Source organism: Phyllobates terribilis, unplaced genomic scaffold, assembly GCF_046119375.1.
Source record: "Phyllobates terribilis strain yellow unplaced genomic scaffold, ASM4611937v1 Scaffold_6__1_contigs__length_29720123, whole genome shotgun sequence".
NCBI classification, from domain to species: domain Eukaryota; kingdom Metazoa; phylum Chordata; class Amphibia; order Anura; family Dendrobatidae; genus Phyllobates; species Phyllobates terribilis.
This window is the reverse complement of record NW_027362766.1, coordinates 19,014,729-19,035,940: the sequence shown is the minus strand read 5'-3', so window position 1 is coordinate 19,035,940 and position 21,212 is coordinate 19,014,729. Positions and strand designations below refer to the sequence as shown.

At 44.0% G+C, this 21,212-nt stretch overlaps 1 protein-coding gene across 30 annotated transcripts in view; it reads left to right on the top strand.

Annotated features, from left to right (window-relative positions):
- Positions 1-21,212, top strand: part of GPHN (gephyrin) — a 592,001-nt gene that overhangs the window by 391,981 nt on the left and 178,808 nt on the right. For 29 of the 30 annotated variants that reach the window (XM_073637421.1, XM_073637415.1, XM_073637413.1 and 26 more), the window contains one exon: positions 1,222-1,356. In XM_073637421.1, coding sequence (XP_073493522.1) covers positions 1,222-1,356 — 135 coding nt within the window. Of the gene's footprint in view, positions 1-1,221; positions 1,357-9,872; positions 9,963-21,212 lie in introns of all 30 variants that reach the window. The other variant, XM_073637420.1, reaches the window with a different exon arrangement.

Sequence of the window (21,212 nt, the reverse complement as noted above, 5' to 3'; positions counted from 1 at the left end):
CCCCTCTTCTGTTGCTCCCCTCTTCTGTTGCTCCCCTCTTCTGTTGCTCCCCTCTTCTGTTGCACCCCTCTTCTGTTGCTCCCCTCTTCTGTTGCACCCCTCTTCTGTTGCTCCCCTCTTCTGTTGCTCCCCTCTTCTGTTGCTCCCCTCTTCTGTTGCTCCCCTCCCCTGTTGCTCCCCTCTTCTGTTGCTCCCCTCTTCTGTTGCTCCCCTCTTCTGTTGCTCCCCTCTTCTGTTGCTCCCCTCTTCTGTTGCTCCCCTCTTCTGTTGCTCCCCTCTTCTGTTGCTCCCCTCTTCTGTTGCTCCCCTCTTCTGTTGCTCCCCTCCCCTGCTGCTCCTGTCCCCTGTTGCGCCCCTTCCCTGCTGCGCCCCTCCCCTGCTCCTCCCCTCCCGCGCTAGCAGTGAGGAGCTCACAAGCCTCCAGCATCCAGAAAGCCGAAAGGCAGTGGAGTGGTGCAGTTTTGCAGATAGGAACTTGAAATAACACCTCTAACATCTATTATTTCTGCAGGATAGGGGATAGATGCTTCAATCGTTGTGGTCTGACAATATTTGGCTGTTATCATCGGTGCTATAGATTTTGAATTAAGTGGCAGTACACATGCTTAACCTTATTTAAAACTAGAAGCCCCTCCTACCTTCAATCCCGGGGGATAAAGGTCCCCCTGTTCTTGTCCTAACCGTCAGATGCCCACAAATCACCTATCCTTTTCCAATTCACATCGTTTGTAACTCTCCAAGGCTCTATTTTTTTTTTTGAGTCGTAGTTTTTTTTTTTTAATCAGCATTCTGCCAGCACTATAGGTGCCAGAACTTCCATTCCGCCTGTCACTGTCAAATGGCTTAGCTGCCCAAATTGAAGACTCACCTCTCTGTTATGTTTTGTATGTCATTCACCAGACACCACAGCAGGAGCAAGCAAACAAAGCCCCATGCTTGCTTTCTGTAAGGCGTCTGTGCTGCTAGGGACAGAATACACGTAAAATCCAACAAAATGGAATCTGCCAGTAGGATCTATCCTGCTAAGAGTAATCCAGATTTTTCTTAATCTGTAAATGAGCTGATAAGATCTATGGGTTGAGCATAATCTCCCTGTGAATCTGACAGATTCCTGTGAGACATGTAGATCAGGAGAGCTGACTGTCAGTCATTACATGTCTCACACTGCTAATGCCATGTCATCACCATAGATGCTGTAATTCTTTGCCTTTCCTACTTCAGATTCCAGATTCCATCATCTCTCGTGGGGTGCAGGTACTACCGCGAGACACTGCATCACTCAGTACCACCCCCTCTGAATCACCGCGGGCGCAGGCGACGTCAAGGCTTTCCACTGCTTCCTGTCCAACGCCAAAAGTAAGTAGATGTCATTGTATCATTGTACATACCATCCGCAAGTCTAGGCTCAAAGAAGAGTCACTGAAGAAGTGAGTATGATATGTCTTCATTTCTTATTACTTGTCTGCATGATACTTTGTATAGTGATTATATAAATATATAGTAACTTTATAAATTGCCAAGCAAGCACTAAGGTCATCTGACATCTTATGACATGCTCACAATTGAAAATTATCTGAAAAGTTCAGTGCTTAGAGCAAAGGGATTAAACACCCTTGTAATAAAATGTAGCACCATCCGCGGAGATTAACTTTTGGCAGTATAATATGCTCAATTGTATTAGTATATCTATATGTAACTACCGCTACCAGGACCTGAAATCCACAATCTGTGACACATGTACAGCGGTCTATAGACAGCACTCCATATGGCAACCATCATCAAACATGTTTTATTAAATTGTTGCTGTAGAATCTGTGCAACTACTTCTTATATGTGGCTGTTGTGTTGCTCTAACATTGTTTCTGGTATAGTCTGGTAGCATGGGTAAGATTGGTACCTCTGGTATTGTGCTCATAAAGATGAGCCTTCCAAATGGTTAGTAGTGGAGATCATGTGTAATATGTATTGCGTTGTGGAGGGGGAGAGAGAGAAGCTCACACACCTGCGGCATCTGTATAGGGAAGATGAGAACGCAGTTCCTAAAGAAGTCAAAACTAGTGAAGGAATGACAATGTGCTAGTTTATAAAGAAAACTATTAAAGGTATCACCCTCCTGGATCCACACTCGACATAGCCATGTATTATTGAAAGGAGAATGCCCACTAGAGCTAAGCTTGAAGCTAGACTGTTGGAAAATTTACAATAGTGATTGCAGCTTGAAATTTAATGCAGTTTGCATTGTAAACCTTCTATCCTTGTATTATTGAAAGGAGGATGCCCACTAGACCTAAGCTTAAGTCCAGGTTGCTGGAAAATTTATTATAATGATTGCAGCTTGAAATTGAGTGCATTTGTTTTAAACCTTCACAAGTAGATGTAAAATGTTCTGTCCTTGTATTATTGAAAGGAGGATGCCCACTAGAGCCAAGATTAAAGGGGTTGTCTGGTTCAAACTGATAAGTCTGCAGTTGCTTTGTTTGACTACCAACTTATGAAGCCCCCCAGCACACGCACTGTGCGCTGCGGGGATTTGCCGGCTTCAGACTCGGGAATGGAGGGTATGTATGAGTTATACAGTGGCCAGCAGGCACGGCCTCACTCTCCATGCACTTGTATGAAGACGGTCGCGTCACTACACGAGGCCCACTGACCGGGGTATGTATAACTCATACATACTCTCCGTTCCCAAGTCTGAAACCAGCAAATCCCCGCAGTGTGTGTGCTGCGGGGGAGTCATAACTCTGCAGTCACACAGTCGATTTGGACCAGACAACCCCTTTAAGTCCAGGTTGCAGGAAAATTAAAAACCATGATTTCAGCTTGACAAATGGTGCAATTGTTATTAAACCTTCACAAGTAGATGTAAAATGTTCTATCCTTGTATTATTGAAAGGGGGATGCCCACTGGAGCCAAGCTTAAGTCCAGGTTACTGGAAAATTGACAATAGTAATTGCAGCTTGAAGTTTACTCCATTTTTTTCTAATAAACAAATCTTAGTTTTTGAGGTTTGGTACGTTTTAGAGAAGATCTTGGTCATTGGAGTCGGCTTCTGTAAGATTTTCCGAATCATATGTAGTTTCAAAATAGATGATGGGTGTATTTCTCGATTCTCACCATGCTGTTCATGTGTAAATTAGCTCTCCTTCAGTAGAAAGAGAGATGGCTCTCCAGTACCATCCATTGGAGGTAGCTCCCATATCCAAGCTATCTTTTTTTCCTAATTTGCATAGTTTCCTCCCATGAATCATTGCCTGGCCTATCAGTCTCCCTAGGCCAGCTGGTCATCTCCACAATCAGAAACACTCTCTATAGAGGGTGACACACAGTCTTGGTTCATGTGAATGTTTTCTTTTGCTTCTAAACTTATTATTTCTAGAAGACCTTTGTACATGGAAAACTTCATTGATTCTCATGGTGTGATAAACGTTTTAGAAGAACTTTATTTTTTGTCACATTGCATAATCTGTTCACCTATGGATGTAATCTTGATTAGTTTCCATTATCTAACCCCTAAAAGGAAAAAAAAACGACACTATTTGTCTCTGTTACCATTCGTAGAAAGTTTTAATGCCAACCACTAGGCCAAAATTAGTGTTGGGTCATAGTCATTCTTCACAAATACCCATAATGTCCACTTACATTTGGTGACCAATGAAGTCAACTTTGATAGAATTTTCATATTGTGGCAGGGGGAAGCCCAAAGGCATTGTAGCTTTTGGGGTTGACTCAAAATTGTAATGGGCCCAGGCCCAGTAGAAGAATAAATCCTATACTTGCCACCTAAACTGGAGCCACTCCTTCTCAACTCTCTACGGTGTTCCCTGCCGGTCTCGGAGCATCCACATTCATACGCTACCACTGACTGATGGCTGCAGGCTTCTCGGTTTGACCGAGTGGAAAAACTGGCTCGAACGGAGAATGAAGCAGCCACATGTGATGCCCTTTTTGGATCCTGATGCTCCATGACCGGCAGAAGACACAGTAGTGAGTGCAGAGTAAATACTGGATTTTTTCCTTACCCAACCCCATGATGACAACTTTTAAGGTAGAAGAAAACCTCTTCAATATTCAAAACCAGCATGAAATATTTTGGAATTTATCAGGTCTCACTTGTGTGCGCCAAGAATTCTGTACACTAAGGTTTGCTTGTTTGCGCTTTTGGACAAAACTCCTATCAGTATTTAGCCCAAATGTGTCTTGACGAATCTCTTAAAATCCAAAGTAGTTGGGCAGGTGGTTCTTCCCAAATCCTTGGTGGTAAACAACCTTTAGAACCATATTCTTAGCATGCTTTGATAATATTGTCTCTATGGTTCACCTCCTTATTTGAAAATATAGCATGGTCAGCAATACCCCTGGAGCACAGGTACAATCTATTCACAAATATATATGGCACTTGGGAAATATAGGCCAGTAACGGTGGTGCCGAGTCCAAAATATTTTCACATAATCCAAAATACCACATACGAGAACAAAATAAGACGACTTACCAACATCATTTATTATCTTTCTGATGAACGATAAGCCAAAACCATGTGTCAACAATGTAGCAGCAGGTTTAGTCTCAAGTGGTGGCTGTTTCACATCTTTTTGACGCTTCATCTAGGGTCTTTTTGGCACTTTTTTTTTCATCATTATCTCTGTACACTATTTGTGCAAACTTGGGAATAGTACTATATATTTTTCCTGTGAGTCAGCATTTAATGTGCCTCTTTTTGTATAATGTGCTAATTAAGTGTTGAAATAAGTCATAAAAGATAAAAAGAAATAAAATGTTGGTGAGCAAGATCCTTCGGATTCTTGAATCTCAGTCCTTCTAGACTGATTGGCAGTATGTTCAGTGTCCCTCCTACTGTTGAATAACTTCTGCTTCACCAAATTGAGAATGTCCTCAATATCCCTTCTCTCTGCCAGTTCCTCCCCTCACCTATCTGATTGACAGCTCCTCCCTGCTGCTGGCTGCGGAGATCTCACACTGCTCAGTACAAGCTGCAGATGGCAACGAGAGCAAGTGGCACAGATTGAACACACTTGGACTCATGAGTTCTCACACTCCTTACCTGTGAATTCACCCAAGCAACTTTTGGCAGACAGTAAACCAAGGAGAAATACTGTATATTTCAGCTCTGAAGCTTTCAGAATTGTGAACGCAGCTTTGGAGTATAATATAGGCTGTAACTATGACCTTTTATATAGTCTAACCCTCTTTTAAAAAGTTAAAACTTTTTATGCTCAGTGACCCAAATTAAAATTTTGACATTGCAAGAACCTATTAAATTATCAGTACTAAACCTAAGTCCACAAGGCCACTCAAATTCTTTTTTTTCACAGACCAGAAATAAAAACCTGTCGAAATATATCATGATCTGGAATGAAAAAAAATGGAAGGAAGAAATGCAAAACATAAAAAAAATAGGGAAAAGGGCAGGAGAAATTAAAATCTGAATATGCTACAAATATAACTGACTTATAATTCTTAGAAAATGAAGGGCATTTAATGAAGATCCTGCCTTACGTGTATGTGCTGCCAACCAGAACTGATCACATTTCTTGCCTTCTAGCCAACTGAAGCCTGGTTTTGGGTCAGACATTTCACCCCCGGGAAGTTTTCGTCTCATTTTTTTTTGTTGCTTTCACAATAAACAAATCGTTCTTCACTGATGAGCGAGATGCTATGTGAATGGCGACGTATTCACCCACACAAAATTTGTCACTAGCGATTATGAATGTAGAGGAGATACATTCCTTACCCTATGGAAGATAGAGAATACATTATACAGCTATTTCTATAGGCACATAGAGTGGATTTAATTCTTTACTTGAAATACTTTTTTGAGTCGCTGGTATATACATTTTAATATTATTATTTATATACACATACATACATACATACATACAGTGGGGAAAATAAGTATTTGATACACTGCCGATTTTGCAAGTTTTCCCATTTACACAGAATGGAGCGGTCTGTAATTTTTATCGTAGGTACACTCACATTGTATGATTTTTACATAATTAAATTGTATTTTATTGAATTAAAAAAGTATTTGATCAGCGACCAACCAATAAGAATTCTGGCTCTCACCGACCTGTTAGCTTTTCTTTAAGAAGCCTCCTATTCTGCACTCATTATTTGTATTAATTGCACCTGTTTGAACTCGTTACCTGTATAAAAGACACCTGTCCACACACTCCAACCTCTCCACCATGGTGAAGTCTCTAACATTACCATTAGTAACACACTATGCCGTCATGGATTAAAATCCTGCAGGGCACGCAAGGTCCCCCAGCTCACGCCAGCACATGTCCAGTCCTGGCCAGTTTGAAGTTTGCCAATGACTATCAAGATGATCCAGAGGAGTCATGGGAGAAGGTCATACGGTCAGATGAGACCAAAGTAGAACTTTTTGGTATCAACTCCACTCGCCATGTTTGGAGGAAAAAGAAGGATGTGTACAACCCCAAGAACACTGCCCCAACCCTGAAGCATGATGGAGGAAACAGCATACTTTGGGGGTGCTTTTCTGCAAATCAGATAGGACGACTGCACCTTATTGAAGGGAGGATGGATGGGGTCATGTATCGTGAGATTTTGGCCAACAACCTCCTTCCCAACTAAGGAGCGGCTCCGTAAGAAGCATTTTAAGGTTCTGGAGTGGCCTAGCCAGTCTACAGACCTGAACCCAATAAAAAAATCTTTGAAGCTGAAATTCAATGTTGCCCAGCGACAGCCCTGAAACCTGAAAGATCTGGAGAAGATCTGTATGGAGGAGGGGGCCAAAGTCCCTGCTGGTGTGTGCAAACCTGGTCAAGAACTACAGGAAACATCTGACCTTTGTAATTGCAAACAAAGGTTTCTGGACTAGTACCTACGAAAAAATGACAGACCTCTCCATTCTTTGTAGCTGGGAAAAATTGCAAAATCGACAGTGTATCAAATACTTCTTTTCTCCATATTTTCATATTTTATTTCCCTTATATATACACTATTCATAAAAAGTTAGGTACCGTGTATTTGGCTTTCGGAGGAAATTTATGGAAAACATAAAAAGTTTGGAGTTAATGTCTGCTGAGGTATGACATCTCACTCTTCTTGAAGGGTGGCCCTCAGGTCATTGAAGTTCTGGGGTACAGAGTTATGAGCCTCTACACAGCGACTCAGCTGATCGCATAGGATTTCTATGGGATTCAGTTATGGAGAAAGTTCAGGCCACTTCATTTGAGGTTCCCCAGCCTCCAGCAGCCGTTCACTAATGATGCAACCTGGATGAGCTGGAGCATTGTCCTACATGAAGATGAAATTAGGTCTAGGTTGTTCGTGCAGAGGCCCAATGACTGGACTAATGATGTTATTCAACTAGTAGGTAGGGGCTTCTCATTGTACCATTCACAAAGTGCTGGGCAGTTCTGTATTGACTATCGACATCTGTCCACACTTCAACATCACCACCACCACCAAAGGCTCGTCTGGGGACAACAGTGGCTGATGCATAGCACTCTCCCTGATGTCTCCAACATCGTTGGCTGCCATCATTTCTGCTCATCGCGAATCGATTTTCATCAGTGAACCGCATTGATGCCAACTGGTCCCTTGTCCAGCATAGAGGACGCCTGTACCTGGTGGTGTGGTCCGGTACCCTTGCAGTCCGTCTAGCACTCAGACCACCCTGATGTAAATGGTTTTGAATGGTCTGACGTGACACTTGGGTGCTTCTCTCCTTACTTAAATGTTCCTAGAGTTGTGTGGCATTCATCATCCGGTTCTGAAGGGCATTGTTCACAAAGAAGCTGTCATCAGTGTGGGATGTGGCAGAGGACATCCACTTCTCTACCTTTTGGCCACAGCCCCACTATCAGTATTCGGTCAGTATTTTTTCTCAGGAGTGGGAGCCAAAACCAGGAGTGAGTGATAAACGCAGAATTGGTGACTTGTTTTTATTATACCTTTCCTCTGATTGTTCCTCACCTGGTTTTAGCTCCGGGTCCTGAGAAAAATTACTGACCAAGTACTGATAGTGGGGCCATGGCCTTTCTATGACTCTTCCAGTCTCTGTATCTCTGTTGCACCCTGCTGATGACTCTGTGTCAAGTTGTTGCATCAAGTTGTGCAAAAACTACTGAGACATTGAACAATTGGACGTGTGCATATAAAGATTTAGAGATGGCCACATTACTTTCACCTGAAAAGATTAGAGTGCCTTTTAAGGTCATCCTGAAATTTCAATTTTTGTGAGTAGTGTTATATATATGGCGTATAGGGCCGGGTGAGCAGAGGGGCCCCCTCTTCTTCTTCTGCTCACTGGGCCCCAGCGAATTGAACTTGCATCCTCGGATGCACATTCAATTGAAATCTATCACGGCAATAGTTAACAGCCGCCAACCAATCACAGGCCGGCAGCTGACGTCAGTGCGCACGTCGCCGGTGTGTGATGTCACTGCCGGCCTGTGATTGGCCGGCCTCCTCAGTTCGATATGGGAGAGACGCCACTGGATCAGCGGCCAGGTAAGGAGAAACTTTTTTATTTTCACTTTTGTGTAACGCTGCACTATGGGGGCCGAATGGGAGATGACGCGGGGGCAGAGTGGGAGATGACGAGAGGGCAGAGTGGGAGATGACGCGGGGGCAGAGTGGGAGATGACGAGAGGGCAGAGTGGGAGATGACGCGGGGGCAGAGTGGGAGATGACACGGGGGGCAGAGTGGGAGATGACACGGGGGGCAGAGTGGGAGATGACACGGGGGCAGAGTGGGAGATGACGCGGGGGCAGAGTGGGAGATGACGCGGGGGCAGAGTGGGAGATGACGCGGGGGCAGAGTGGGAGATGACGCGGGGGCAGAGTGGGGGATGACGCGGGGGCAGAGTGGGGGATGACGCGGGGGCAGAGTGGGGGATGACGCGGGGGCAGAATGGGGGATGACGCGGGGGCAGAGTGGGAGATGACACGAGGGTAGAGTGGGAGATGACACGAGGGTAGAGTGGGAGATGACACGAGGGCAGAGTGGGAGATGACACGGGGGCAAAGTGGGAGATGACACGGGGGCAGAGTGGGGGATGACACGGGGGCAGAGTGGGAGATGACACGGGGGCAGAGTGGGAGATGACACGGGGGCAGAGTGGGAGTTGACACGGGGGCAGAGTGGGAGATGACACGAGGGGAGAATGGGAGATGACACGGGGGCAGAGTGGGAGATGACACGAGGGGAGAATGGGAGATGACACGGGGGCAGAGTGGGGGATGACACGGGGGCAGAATGGGAGGTGACCTGGGGGCAGAATGGGAGATGACCTGGGGGCAGAATGGGAGGTGACCTGGGGCAAAATGAGAGATGACATGGCAGAATGGAGGAGACATTGGGGGCATAATGGAGGACATATGGGGCCAGGAATGAGACACATGGGGGACGTTATTACAGAAAGGTGCCGAGATGATATAGGGGCAGAATGAAGACAGATGGGGGCAGGATGAAGAGATATGGGGCCAGGAATGAGACACATGGGGGACGTTATTACAGAAAGGTACCAGGATGTGGGACATTATTACTGTAGGGGCTAATTAACATAGTAACATAGTTTTTAAGGGCTTATTAACATAGTAACATAGTTTTTAACGTTGAAGGAAGCCTAAGTCCATCTAGTTAAACCCATAGCCTAACAAGTTGATCCAGAGGAAGGCAAAAATTAAGGGATATTATTACTGCTGTGATGTATTTTATTTTTGAGAATACTGTTTTCAGTGTGTGGGGGGGGGTCCTGTTACTGGGCAGGGCGGCACTATGTGTCTTTTTTTCCATTTGGTGCAGTGTAGAAGTTGGGGAAAGATTAAGAAATGTGCTCTGGAAGCTGCTTTAGATAACTGTGTTATTTTCTGCAGAGACGAGTCCTTGCTGGAAGAAATGATGGCGGTCTGTGCTGGATGAAGAGGAAAAGCGAAGATGAAGGACTTCAATTAGAGATGTCGCCAGTGAGTTATCTGTACACTGACACTATACACTGTATACCATGTACAGAGCTCCTGTGTATAATGGCACTCATGTGCTTATTGTGTTTTTTTTTTATTATGATCAGTATTGTAGTTTTCAGTCACTATGTCGTGGTAATATCTGATCTGGTCACGATGTGGTGGTATTTGTCCCTGTATGTGGTACTATTCGGTCACAATGTGGTGGTAATATGTGGTCCGGCCATGGTGTAATGATATTTGTCCCTTGTATGTGGTATTATTGGTCATTTTTTAAAAATGTATGTGACAGATTCCCTTAAAGAAAAATAAAAAATATATACCTAAAAAAAAATATTGAATGTTTCAAGAAATGTTTAATGGTTAGAGTAGAGTAGGGCCCTACTAAAAGAGTATCCTTGTCGTGGTGGCGGCTTAAACCATCTTTTGGCCAAAACAAAATCTGCTGGCTATGTATGTGATGTGGTGTTCACTGGGAACTGTTAATGTGTGATTGGTGAGGACGTGGTGCAGAAGTTGAGTTTTTCCAAGAGTGTGGGGTGGGACTGTAGAAGGCCTAAGTAGAAGATACTACCTGTTTCCACCAAGCTTAGTCACACCCTTCATACATTTTTTTGTTCTCGTAGTAGTTTCATGAGATCTATCATATCCTGTGAGATTTTACAGGATGATCCATCGAGGCATGAACTCCACAAGACTTCTGAAGAAGTCAAGTCGCCAAGATATTCCCTAAAAATTCCTGTAAATTTGAGTTGGTCTTTATGGATTAGACATGTTTTTCTAGCACATCTTAGAGATGATCGATCAGATTGATATCTGACTAATTAAGAGTCAACATCTTGCATTCTTTGTAATAATTTTTTTTAATGTTTTTTAGTCTAAACAAGGTCAGAAAGTCATGTGCAACTGGGTCAGATTGCATTTGAAAAAAAAAGGTTCTCTGTACCAGTGAAATTTGTAATTACGTTTTGATCCATTGGAAGCAGTAAATATGTCATATTTGCATAAATATACGCTACAAACATCTTGCTTTGAACTAATTCCCGAAGCTGAAAAATGTCTTGCCAAAGATGGTTTTGCTGTCCTCTGGCAATCCAGTGACTTGGCGCAGACTGTTGAAGGAACCAGCCCTTGAAAAGTTTTTCAATCCTTTCATCGTGTCCTGGAAACCTCGCAACTCCAACAATCTCAGCTCCTCCATTCCAAAACATTTACGCCTTTTAAACTTTGACTACTTCACCTGATGCTACAAAAGGATCTGAATGTTGCACATGCTTCTTATTCCCATCGATGGCCCGCTGACCATCATTATCGGCTGGCTCGCCATGTAATGTCTAACTTTACAGTTCTTCATAATTGTAACGACTTTCAAGTTTTTCTTTTTCCTGTTGTTCCCAGTTTCCATGGTCTTATCTGCCTCATGACTCATTATTGCGTTAACTAGCTTCTTCCCGGGGCTACGTGCTGTTTTGCGAAATGGACTGTGTAATTTGTCCAGTCTCCACAACAGATGATCCCATTTACTCATCCCTGTCACTTTTCTGGTGTATATCTTCAGCCTCTTTCCTTCATCTCTACTTTCTCTGTACTACAGAGGTTTATATCTCCATTTTTTTAACGATTTGCTGTAATCGTAGAAATATGCCTATGGATGGGAAAGTAGTGGACATACCGATCTAAACTCAAATGAAACATGCGTGAGATTTCACATGCTATATAAACAACGTAGGGGAAACCCAAAGATGTCACCCAGTAGGGAAAAATGGTACTATTGGTGCACTAGTTATGTGTTAACATGCCCCAATGTATTCCCAGGCTCAGTTTCATAAATAATTTTGAAACCGTTTTTTTGTTGCCTTGGCCCATCGTGTTGAAGCCAACTAGTTATGAGCATTTTTATGATATACACGTCCAGGTATTTTAAGTTACATTAAACATTGTAACAGATTCCCTTTAAGTGAGCAGCCCTGCCCCTGAAAAGGACACCATCTGACTAAGCATTAAAGGAATAACCTGGGTAAAACTGTGTTATTGTCTGTGGTATGTAGCACAAGACATGGATTCAGAGTGTGTGTACGCCACTGCTCTCTCCCCCCTCTCACAGCATGAGTTACACACTCTTCTAAAAATATTGTTGCAGCACTCCCCTCCATCCCATTCTTTATTCCGCTATATTGTATTTACTGTATTAATTAAAGAGGACCTGTCATTTTCCATGAATATATATATATATATTTTATCTGGTGTAAAAGCCGTTGTTCTCCTGAGTCCGGCATTGCCTTTCTTTTGTTCCTGCGCCTCTCCATTTTTGAGATACTTTCCCCTCTTCCTAGATGTTTTTAGTCTTCATTTCCAACTTGGCATAATCATCAAGAAGACCCCCAGAGAAGAGTTGAGGGCCACACCCACTTGTCTGTAAAGACTGGATTTGTATGCAGGGAAGAGGGTCCTATATCTCAGGAAAAGAGAGGCACAGGGACTAAAGAAAGACAACGCCAGGTTCAGGAGAAGAGCGGCATTTGCAACAGGTTAAAAAATGACCGGTCTCATTAAAGGTAACCTGTCACTATGAAAATAGTACTATGCAGGGACCATGTTATAGAGCAGGGTAGCTTTATTGTATAATTTTGTGATAATATATTCAGTATAACCTGTGTATTAATCATTTAACCCACTTCTTTGGCGTTTTTGGTGCAGTGGGTGGTACTACTGATAAAACCGCCCACTGGACCAAAAATCCCAGAAAGTGCAGAGGTTTGAATGATTAACAGTTATACTGAACCTTTTCTCATTGATTATATATGGTGGCTTACAAAAGTATTCACCCCTTTGGCTTTTTACCTAATTTGTTACATTACAACATACGTTTAAATATATTTTGTAACCTGATTTGTGTGATGCATCAGCACTAAATACTCCAGGTTGGTAAGTGAAGTGAGAAAAATATAGGCATAGATTAAATTTATGGGATCAAATAACTAAAAATTGGCATGTGCATATGTAGTCAACCCTTTTACAATTATGCCCCTAAAAATGTTTGGTGCAAGCAATGCTCTTCATAATTCACATGCTTAGTGAAAGGAAGTCCACCTGTGTGCAATCTAAGTGTCACATGTCTGTCAGTAAATACACTTTACCTTTTCTGAAAGGCCACAGAGGCTGCAACACCATTGAGCAGGAGGCACCACTAAACAAACAACACCATGAGGACCAAGGAGCTCTCCAAACAACACCATGAAGACCAAGGAGCTCTCCAAACAACGCCATGAAGACCAAGGAGCTCTCCAAACAACACCATGAAGACCACGGAGATCTCCAAATAACACCATGAAGACCACGGAGATCTCCAAATAACACCATGAAGACCAAGGAGCTCTCCAAACAACACCATGAAAACTAAGGAGATCTCCAAACAACGCCATGAAGACCAAGGAGATCTCCAAACAACACCATGAAGACCAAGGAGATCTCCAAACAACACCATGAAGACCAAGGAGATCTCCAAACAACACCATGAAGACCAAGGAGATCTCCAAACAACACCATGAAGACCAAGGAGCTCTCCAAACAACACCATGAAGACCAAGGAGATCGCCAAACAACACCATGAAGACCAAGGAGATCGCCAAACAACACCATGAAGACCAAGGAGATCGCCAAACAACACCATGAAGACCAAGGAGATCGCCAAACAACACCATGAAGACCAAGGAGATCGCCAAACAACACCATGAAGACCAAGGAGATCGCCAAACAACACCATGAAGACCAAGGAGATCGCCAAACAACACCATGAAGACCAAGGAGATCGCCAAACAACACCATGAAGACCAAGGAGCTCTCCAAACAACACCATGAAGACCAAGGAGATCGCCAAACAACACCATGAAGACCAAGGAGATCGCCAAACAACACCATGAAGACCAAGGAGATCGCCAAACAACACCATGAAGACCAAGGAGATCGCCAAACAACACCATGAAGACCAAGGAGATATCCAAACAACACCATGAAGACCAAGGATCCAAGGAGATCTCCAAGCAACACCATGAAGACCAAAGAGATCTCCAAACAACACCATGAAGACCAAGGAGCTCTCCAAACAACACCATGAAGACCAAGGAGATCTCCAAACAACACCATGAAGACCAAGGAGATATCCAAACAACACCATGAAGACCAAGGATCCATGGAGATCTTCAAACAAGACCATGAAGACCAAGGAGGTCTCCAAACAACACCATGAAGACCAAGGAGATCTCCAAACAAAACCATGAAGACCAAGGAGATCTCCAAACAACACCATGAAGACCAAGGAGATCTCCAAGCAACACCATGAAGACCAAGGAGATCTCCAAACAACACCATGAAGACCAAGGAGATCTCCAAACAACACCATGAAGACCAAGGAGATCTCCAAACAACACCATGAGGACCAAGGAGCTCTCCAAACAACACCATGAAGACCAAGGAGATATCCAAACAACACCATGAAGACCAAGGATCCATGGAGATCTCCAAACAAGACCATGAAGACCAAGGAAATCTCCAAACAACACCATGAAGACCAAAGAGATCTCCAAACAAAACCATGAAGACCAAGGAGATCTCCAAACAACACCATGAAGACCAAGGAGATCTCCAAACAACACCATGAAGACCAAGGAGATCTCCAAACAACACCATGAAGACCAAGGAGATCTCCAAACAAGTCAGGGACAAAGTTGTTGAGAAGTACAAGTCAGGGTTCGGTTATAAAAAAATATTCCAATCTCTGATAATTCCCCGGAGCACCATCAAATCCATTATCATCAAATGGATAGAACAAGAGAGGGCCACCCACCCAAAAGTGCCAAGGGGCTGAATACTTTCGCAAGCCACTGTATCAATCTACCTATCTCCTCCTGCTCTATAACATAGTGCCCACAAAGCAGACTGCGATCTTATGGTGACAGGTTCCCTTTAAGGTGTTTTCTGAATATTCACAAAGAGCCTCCTCTCCGACAAGGGGACAGTCCTCTTTGCAGACCCCCAGATCCCCATAAATCCGTGGGGTGGGAATGGCGGTTTATATGTGGAGTGGTTACATGTCTAGCAGAATGTCCTGCTGTGTTCCACGTGGCCGTGCCATGATGGCCGTTACTCTACTCTCAGATTTACTAGAACGCAGCATGTGGAAATTGTAGCTCAATATATTGGATTTTATTTCCTACGGGCGTACACTTTACCTGAGCACCAAATTTGTTAGAGGAAAATGCCGTCACTACTGCTCTGCTGCAGCTCTCTAGAAGGTTTGAATCTGTAATAATTACACAGAAAAAAAATATTTTACTAATTATTTATGTTATAATATGAATGTAAAAAGTATCCATCCCCTCTCTCTCATACTCGCCCTCCCGGGGTCCAGCGCCAGTTCTCCGCTGCTGCTCTAGTCTCAGTAATTTGGCTGGATCGGTGACATCACATCAACAGCTCATATCACCGCTGCAGCCAATCACTGTGATCAGTGACTCATGCCATCTACATCAGCAGAGCTTCTGAGATCAGTGATTGGCTGCAGCAGTGAAGTGACATCCCCTTTGCAGCCAGAAGCTGTGGAGTGGAGAAGTGATGGAAAGGCAGCACTGGACCCCGGGAAAGTGTGTACCTGTTTTGTTCTTCTGGACCCCAAAAGCTTTTATGTAAAATAACACAGCAAGTACTCTCCAGCGTTGCTCTAGTCTCAGTGTGATGGCTGCAACGATGATGTCATGTCAACAGCTCTCATCACCACTAAAGCCAATCACTGAGCTCAGCAACTCATCCCGTCTACATTAGCAGAGCCGCTGAGATCAGTGATTGGCTGTAGCATTGATGTCATGTCAACAGCTCTCATCACCGCTAAAGCCAGTCACTGAGTTCAGCAACTCATCCCGTCTACATTAGCAGAGCTGCTGAGATCAGTGATTGGCTGTAGCGGTGATGTCATGTCAACAGCTCTCATCACCGCTAAAGCCAATCACTGAGTTCAGCAACTCATCCCGTCTACATTAGCAGAGCCGCTGATATCAGTGATTGTCTGTAGTGGTGATGTCATGTCAACAGCTCTCATCACTGCAAAAGCCAATCACTGAGCTCAGCAACTCATCCCGTCTACATTAGCAGTGCCGCTGAGATTAGTGATTGGCTGTAGCATTGATGTCATGTCAACAGCTCTCATCACCACTAAAGCCAGTCACTGAGTTCAGCAACTCATCCCGTCTACATTAGCAGAGCCGCTGATATCAGTGATTGTCTGTAGCGGTGATGTCATGTCAACAGCTCTCATCACCGCTAAAGCCAATCACTGAGCTCAGCAACTCATCCCGTCTACATTAGCAGAGCCGCTGAGATCAGTGATTGGCTGTAGCATTGATGTCATGTCAACAGCTCTCATCACCGCTAAAGCCAGTCACTGAGTTCAGCAACTCATCCCGTCTACATTAGCAGAGCCGCTGAGATCAGTCATTGGCTGTAGCGGTGATGTCATGTCAACAGCTCTCATCACCGCTAAAGCCAATCACTGAGCTCAGCAACTCATCCCGTCTACATTAGCAGGGCCGCTGAGATCAGTGATTGGCTGTAGCGGTGATGTCATGTCAACAGCTCTCATCACCGCTAAAGCCAATCACTGAGCTCAGCAACTCATCCCATCTACATTAGCAGAGCCGCTGATATCAGTGATTGGCTGTAGCGGTGATGTCATGTCAACAGGTCTCATCACCGCTAAAGCCAATCACTGAGCTCAGCAACTCATCCGTCTACATTAGCAGAGCCGCTGATATCAGTGATTGGCTCTAGCGGTGATGTCATGTCAACAGCTCTCATCACCGCTAAAGCCAATCACTGAGCTCAGCAACTCATCCTGTCTACATTAGCAGAGCCGCTGAGATCAGTGATTGGCTGTAGCGGTGATGTCATGTCAACAGCTCTCATCACCGCTAAAGCCAGTCACTGAGTTCAGCAACTCATCCCGTCTACATTAGCAGAGCCGCTGATATCAGTGATTGTCTGTAGCGGGGATGTCATGTCAACAGCTCTCATCACCGCTAAAGCCAATCACTGAGCTCAGCAACTCATCCCATCTACATTAGCAGAGCCGCTGATATCAGTGATTGTCTGTAGCGGGGATGTCATGTCAACAGCTCTCATCACCGCTAAAGCCAATCACTGAGCTCAGCAACTCATCCCATCTACATTAGCAGAGCCGCTGATATCAGTGATTGGCTGTAGCGGTGATGTCATGTCAACAGCTCTCATCACCGCTAAAGCCAATCACTGAGCTCAGCAACTTATCCCGTCTACATTAGCAGAGCCGCTGAGATCAGTGATTGGCTGTAGCGGTGATGTCATGTCAACAGCTCTCATCACCGCTAAAGCCAATCACTGAGTTCAGCAACTCATCCCGTCTACATTAGCAGGGCCGCTGATATCAGTGATTGGCTCTAGCGGTGATGTCATGTCAACAGCTCTCATCACCGCTAAAGCCAATCACTGAGCTCAGCAACTCATCCCGTCTACATTAGCAGAGCCGCTGATATCAGTGATGTCATGTCAACAGCTCTCATCACCGCTAAAGCCAATCACTGAGCTCAGCAACTCATCCCGTCTACATTAGCAGAGCCGCTGATATCAGTGATTGGCTGTAGCGGTGATGTCATGTCAACAGCTCTAATCACCGCTAAAGCCAATCACTGAGCTCAGCAACTCATCCCGTCTACATTAGCAGAGCCGCTGAGATCAGTGATTGGCTGTAGCGGTGATGTGAGCTGTCGACATGGCGTAATCACTGCAGGCAAAACAGTGAGATTTGAGCAGTGGGGAAGAGCCAATGCTGGACCCCAGGAGGTCTGACTACCTTTTATGTTATGGTACATATATATGAAAGCTTTTGTGGTATACTTAAAGTGGAAAAACCCCTTTAAGTTGATCTGTCACTAAATGTCACAATGCAAACGGCATTATCACTTTTCCCTTGTGACATGGTCTCCATCATGCTGGAATAAGCATTGTTCACCACCAATTTGCTTCTGGATCGCTGGGTGAAGTTGATCTTGGAGAATGTTTAGGTCCCATTGTTTATTCCTGGCATTGTTAGGCAAAATTGTGAGTGAGCCCATTCCCTTGAATGAAAAGCCCCACACAGGGAATGGTCTCAGGATGGTTTACTGTTGCCAAACATTCTTCCATATGTCCCAATCAGTCTGAAGGGGCTTTATAAGAGAAAATAACTTTACCCCGGTCCTTTGTAGTCCAATGCCCATTGTCAGCCTATTCTTGATGTTCTTCTTGGATAAAAGTTGCTTCTTTACTTCCCTTCTTGACACCTACCTCTACCTCACTGTTTGTGCAGATGCACTGACACTTGTCTGCTGCCATTCCTGAAGCTCTGCATCAGTGTTGAATCGATCCCGTAGCTCAATCCTCTTTAGTAGATGGCCCTAGAACTTGCTTGACTTTCTTGGGTGCCTTCTTTACAGCAAATTAACCTCTCTCTTTGAGGTTCTTTATAATGCCATGAATGGTTAATATAGGGTCAATTTTACAAGCAGCAATGTCCTTGCCTGTAAAGCTGTTCTGATGCAAAGTAATGATGACTGCATGTGTTTCCTTAGAGGTAATCATGGTTAACAGAAGTATTTCTAGCGCAAGCCCCTTTTTTAAAGGTGAGTTCTCCTTCAATGGAAGTCTTCAGACAGAAGCTGGACAGACATCTTTCTGAGTTGGTTGAGTGAATCCTGCATTTTACCCGGAGGTCCCGTCCAACTCTAACACGCTATGATTCTATGATAAACCAACCAGTCTGCTCTTATAATTCAATCCACATGACCGAGCGATATCAGTTTCCTTGTCCTTGATGACACTTTCTCCTGGAAGACCATTGAAATTATGTAAGCATGTGATTTGTGGTAGGGCTGAAAAACATTGGAAATGGGGTTTTTGTGATCAAGTTAATTTTCATGACAAGTAATGACTTTGCAATTTTTTTCAACTCTGCTCTGTCTTCATAACAATGTAGAGTTAATGCAAATTGCCTGTATACAAACTGATTCAGCAAACTTTCTGAAAACCAAAATTTGTGTCAGTCTGTGGCTATGTGTCACGCCAGGTGTTAGTGCAACACAGAGGGAAAATGGAGAGGGAGCCCAGACACTAGGGAAAGGGGTAAGTGGAGACTTCTTAGTCTGGTCTAGCGTCACCCTGTCTCAACTAACGTCCTTATATTGCCTCTTCAGCAATTGCCGCACGTGTGCCTCGCCCTACTTTCCCTGGCGTAAGGCTATGGCTAGGGATGGAAGGAGATGAGCCCTAGTCAGCCTCCACTAAACACTAAAGACAACAAGGGAAGACAAAACAGGGGAAAATTGCTTAGCTTTTAGAAGACTCTAAATATGCACACGGCCTCAAGCTCCACAGAGGACGAAGTACTGCTCCTACTAAGCCACACAAGTAGAAATGAGTATAGTTGGTGACTCCCTCTCAGACACACCAGGTATACCTACACCCAGGCCAGAGAGCTAAGTAGCAACAGGGAGGAGCTACTCGGTCCTAAAGACCGCCTCTTATCTAAGAAGCTGTCTGCAATGCCAAACCTAGAGATCTCCTGCAACCAATTGCAGGGCGACTCTCTGTTACCTCTGACACACCCGTGACGCTATGTCTGACAAAGCTGTAGAAAACAGGAAATGTCAAGTTGTCAGCTGATATGACAATTTGAATATTTTAAGATTTTATTTTATATAGTCTGTCATAAATGGAGTTATGAGTTATACAGATCAAAGCCTGGGGGCACTGGATCACTGCCTGCACCCTCAGCTGTTAACAGGTAATTGAAGCAGGTTATCTGATGGAGAGCAGACATGGAGTGTATATACAGAGTAATTAACAAGTAGCTGACAGTTGTTGGAATAGCAGACTTTGACTATGTACATCCATCAAAGAGGTGCTAATCAGTGCCCCTAAGGCAGACTGCACGGCTCCATATCATAGACCACTCATGGCAATGGAAGTACCATATTTTCCATGCAATATGTATAAAATCTGAGTTTGACACAATTTATGGATAGGTCTATAATCGGGAAACATATTCGCATCTGTGGGTAAAATCGTAAAAGTTTTGTTAGCTGTCAACCCACTGGAGGCAATATCCCCCTTAACTATTGATATATTATATTCATGTGTGGTATGTATGCAATGCTTGAAGGATGTTCAGTAAGATGACGGCCATATTGTTTCTCTAGCAGGTTTCTGGGGGGAAAATATGACTGAGAAAAGAAATATGGCCTAAAACTTGATTAGAATCTAATCTAATCAGCCGGACCCCTGTTACCTCAGCTGAGGGAGGAGTGAGAGGTCTGGTAGACCCCTTTATAAGATCTCATCTACCGCATATCAGTATCAGAACCCAGGACAAGCATTGAGCATTGCAGATCTGTACATGTTTCATACAGCTTTCTCCTTCCCCAGAAGCGCTCATGGATCCAATTTGTAAGACGTATCTGTATTTTACCCTTTTCTTTATACTATTTGCGTCTTTTTGTTATTACACCTTTTGTTACCTTTTTTAAGCACTGTATTTCTTTTTCTATGTCAAAATAAAAAATGTAATACATTTGTCCCTCGTTGCTCTAATGGACCCACGATCTCGAGGAGAGAAAATAGAGTACAAGAAGAGTACCTATCAGGTGCTCAGGAAAGCTGGGTGGCATGTGAGCTAGTGTGTGACTCAGTGCAGCTGGGTGGCATGTGAGCTAGTGTGTGACTCAGTGCAGACGTCTCACTGGCCTATCAAAATGACAGCAAAAAGGGGGAATGTGGTGCTCGCGGTGAGTATGGGAGCCGGAGTGCCCGGTGCAGTGGCATCCAAGGCACGAGCGCTGCTCTTGTCACAGTCTGTAATACACATATATATATAATATATATACCGCACCATTTAACAATTACTCACTAATGGGTGCCAGGCTTCCAAACAGTGTGTCCAACCTGTAGCATATCAAAAATGCGTAGATCAGACGGCAGCACTCCGAATAACAAAGAAAGTCTTTAAAAAAAAATTGACTTTATTGAGCCCAAATGGCGACGTTTCGGTTCATAGAACCTTTTTCAAGCTTATACAGTGCATTGTGAAAGTATTTGGCCCCCTTGAACTTTTCTACCTTTTGCCACATTTCTGGCACTTGAAACAGAACCCTGAGACTATCACAGAGCAGGTGCATTTATATGGAGACTTGATCA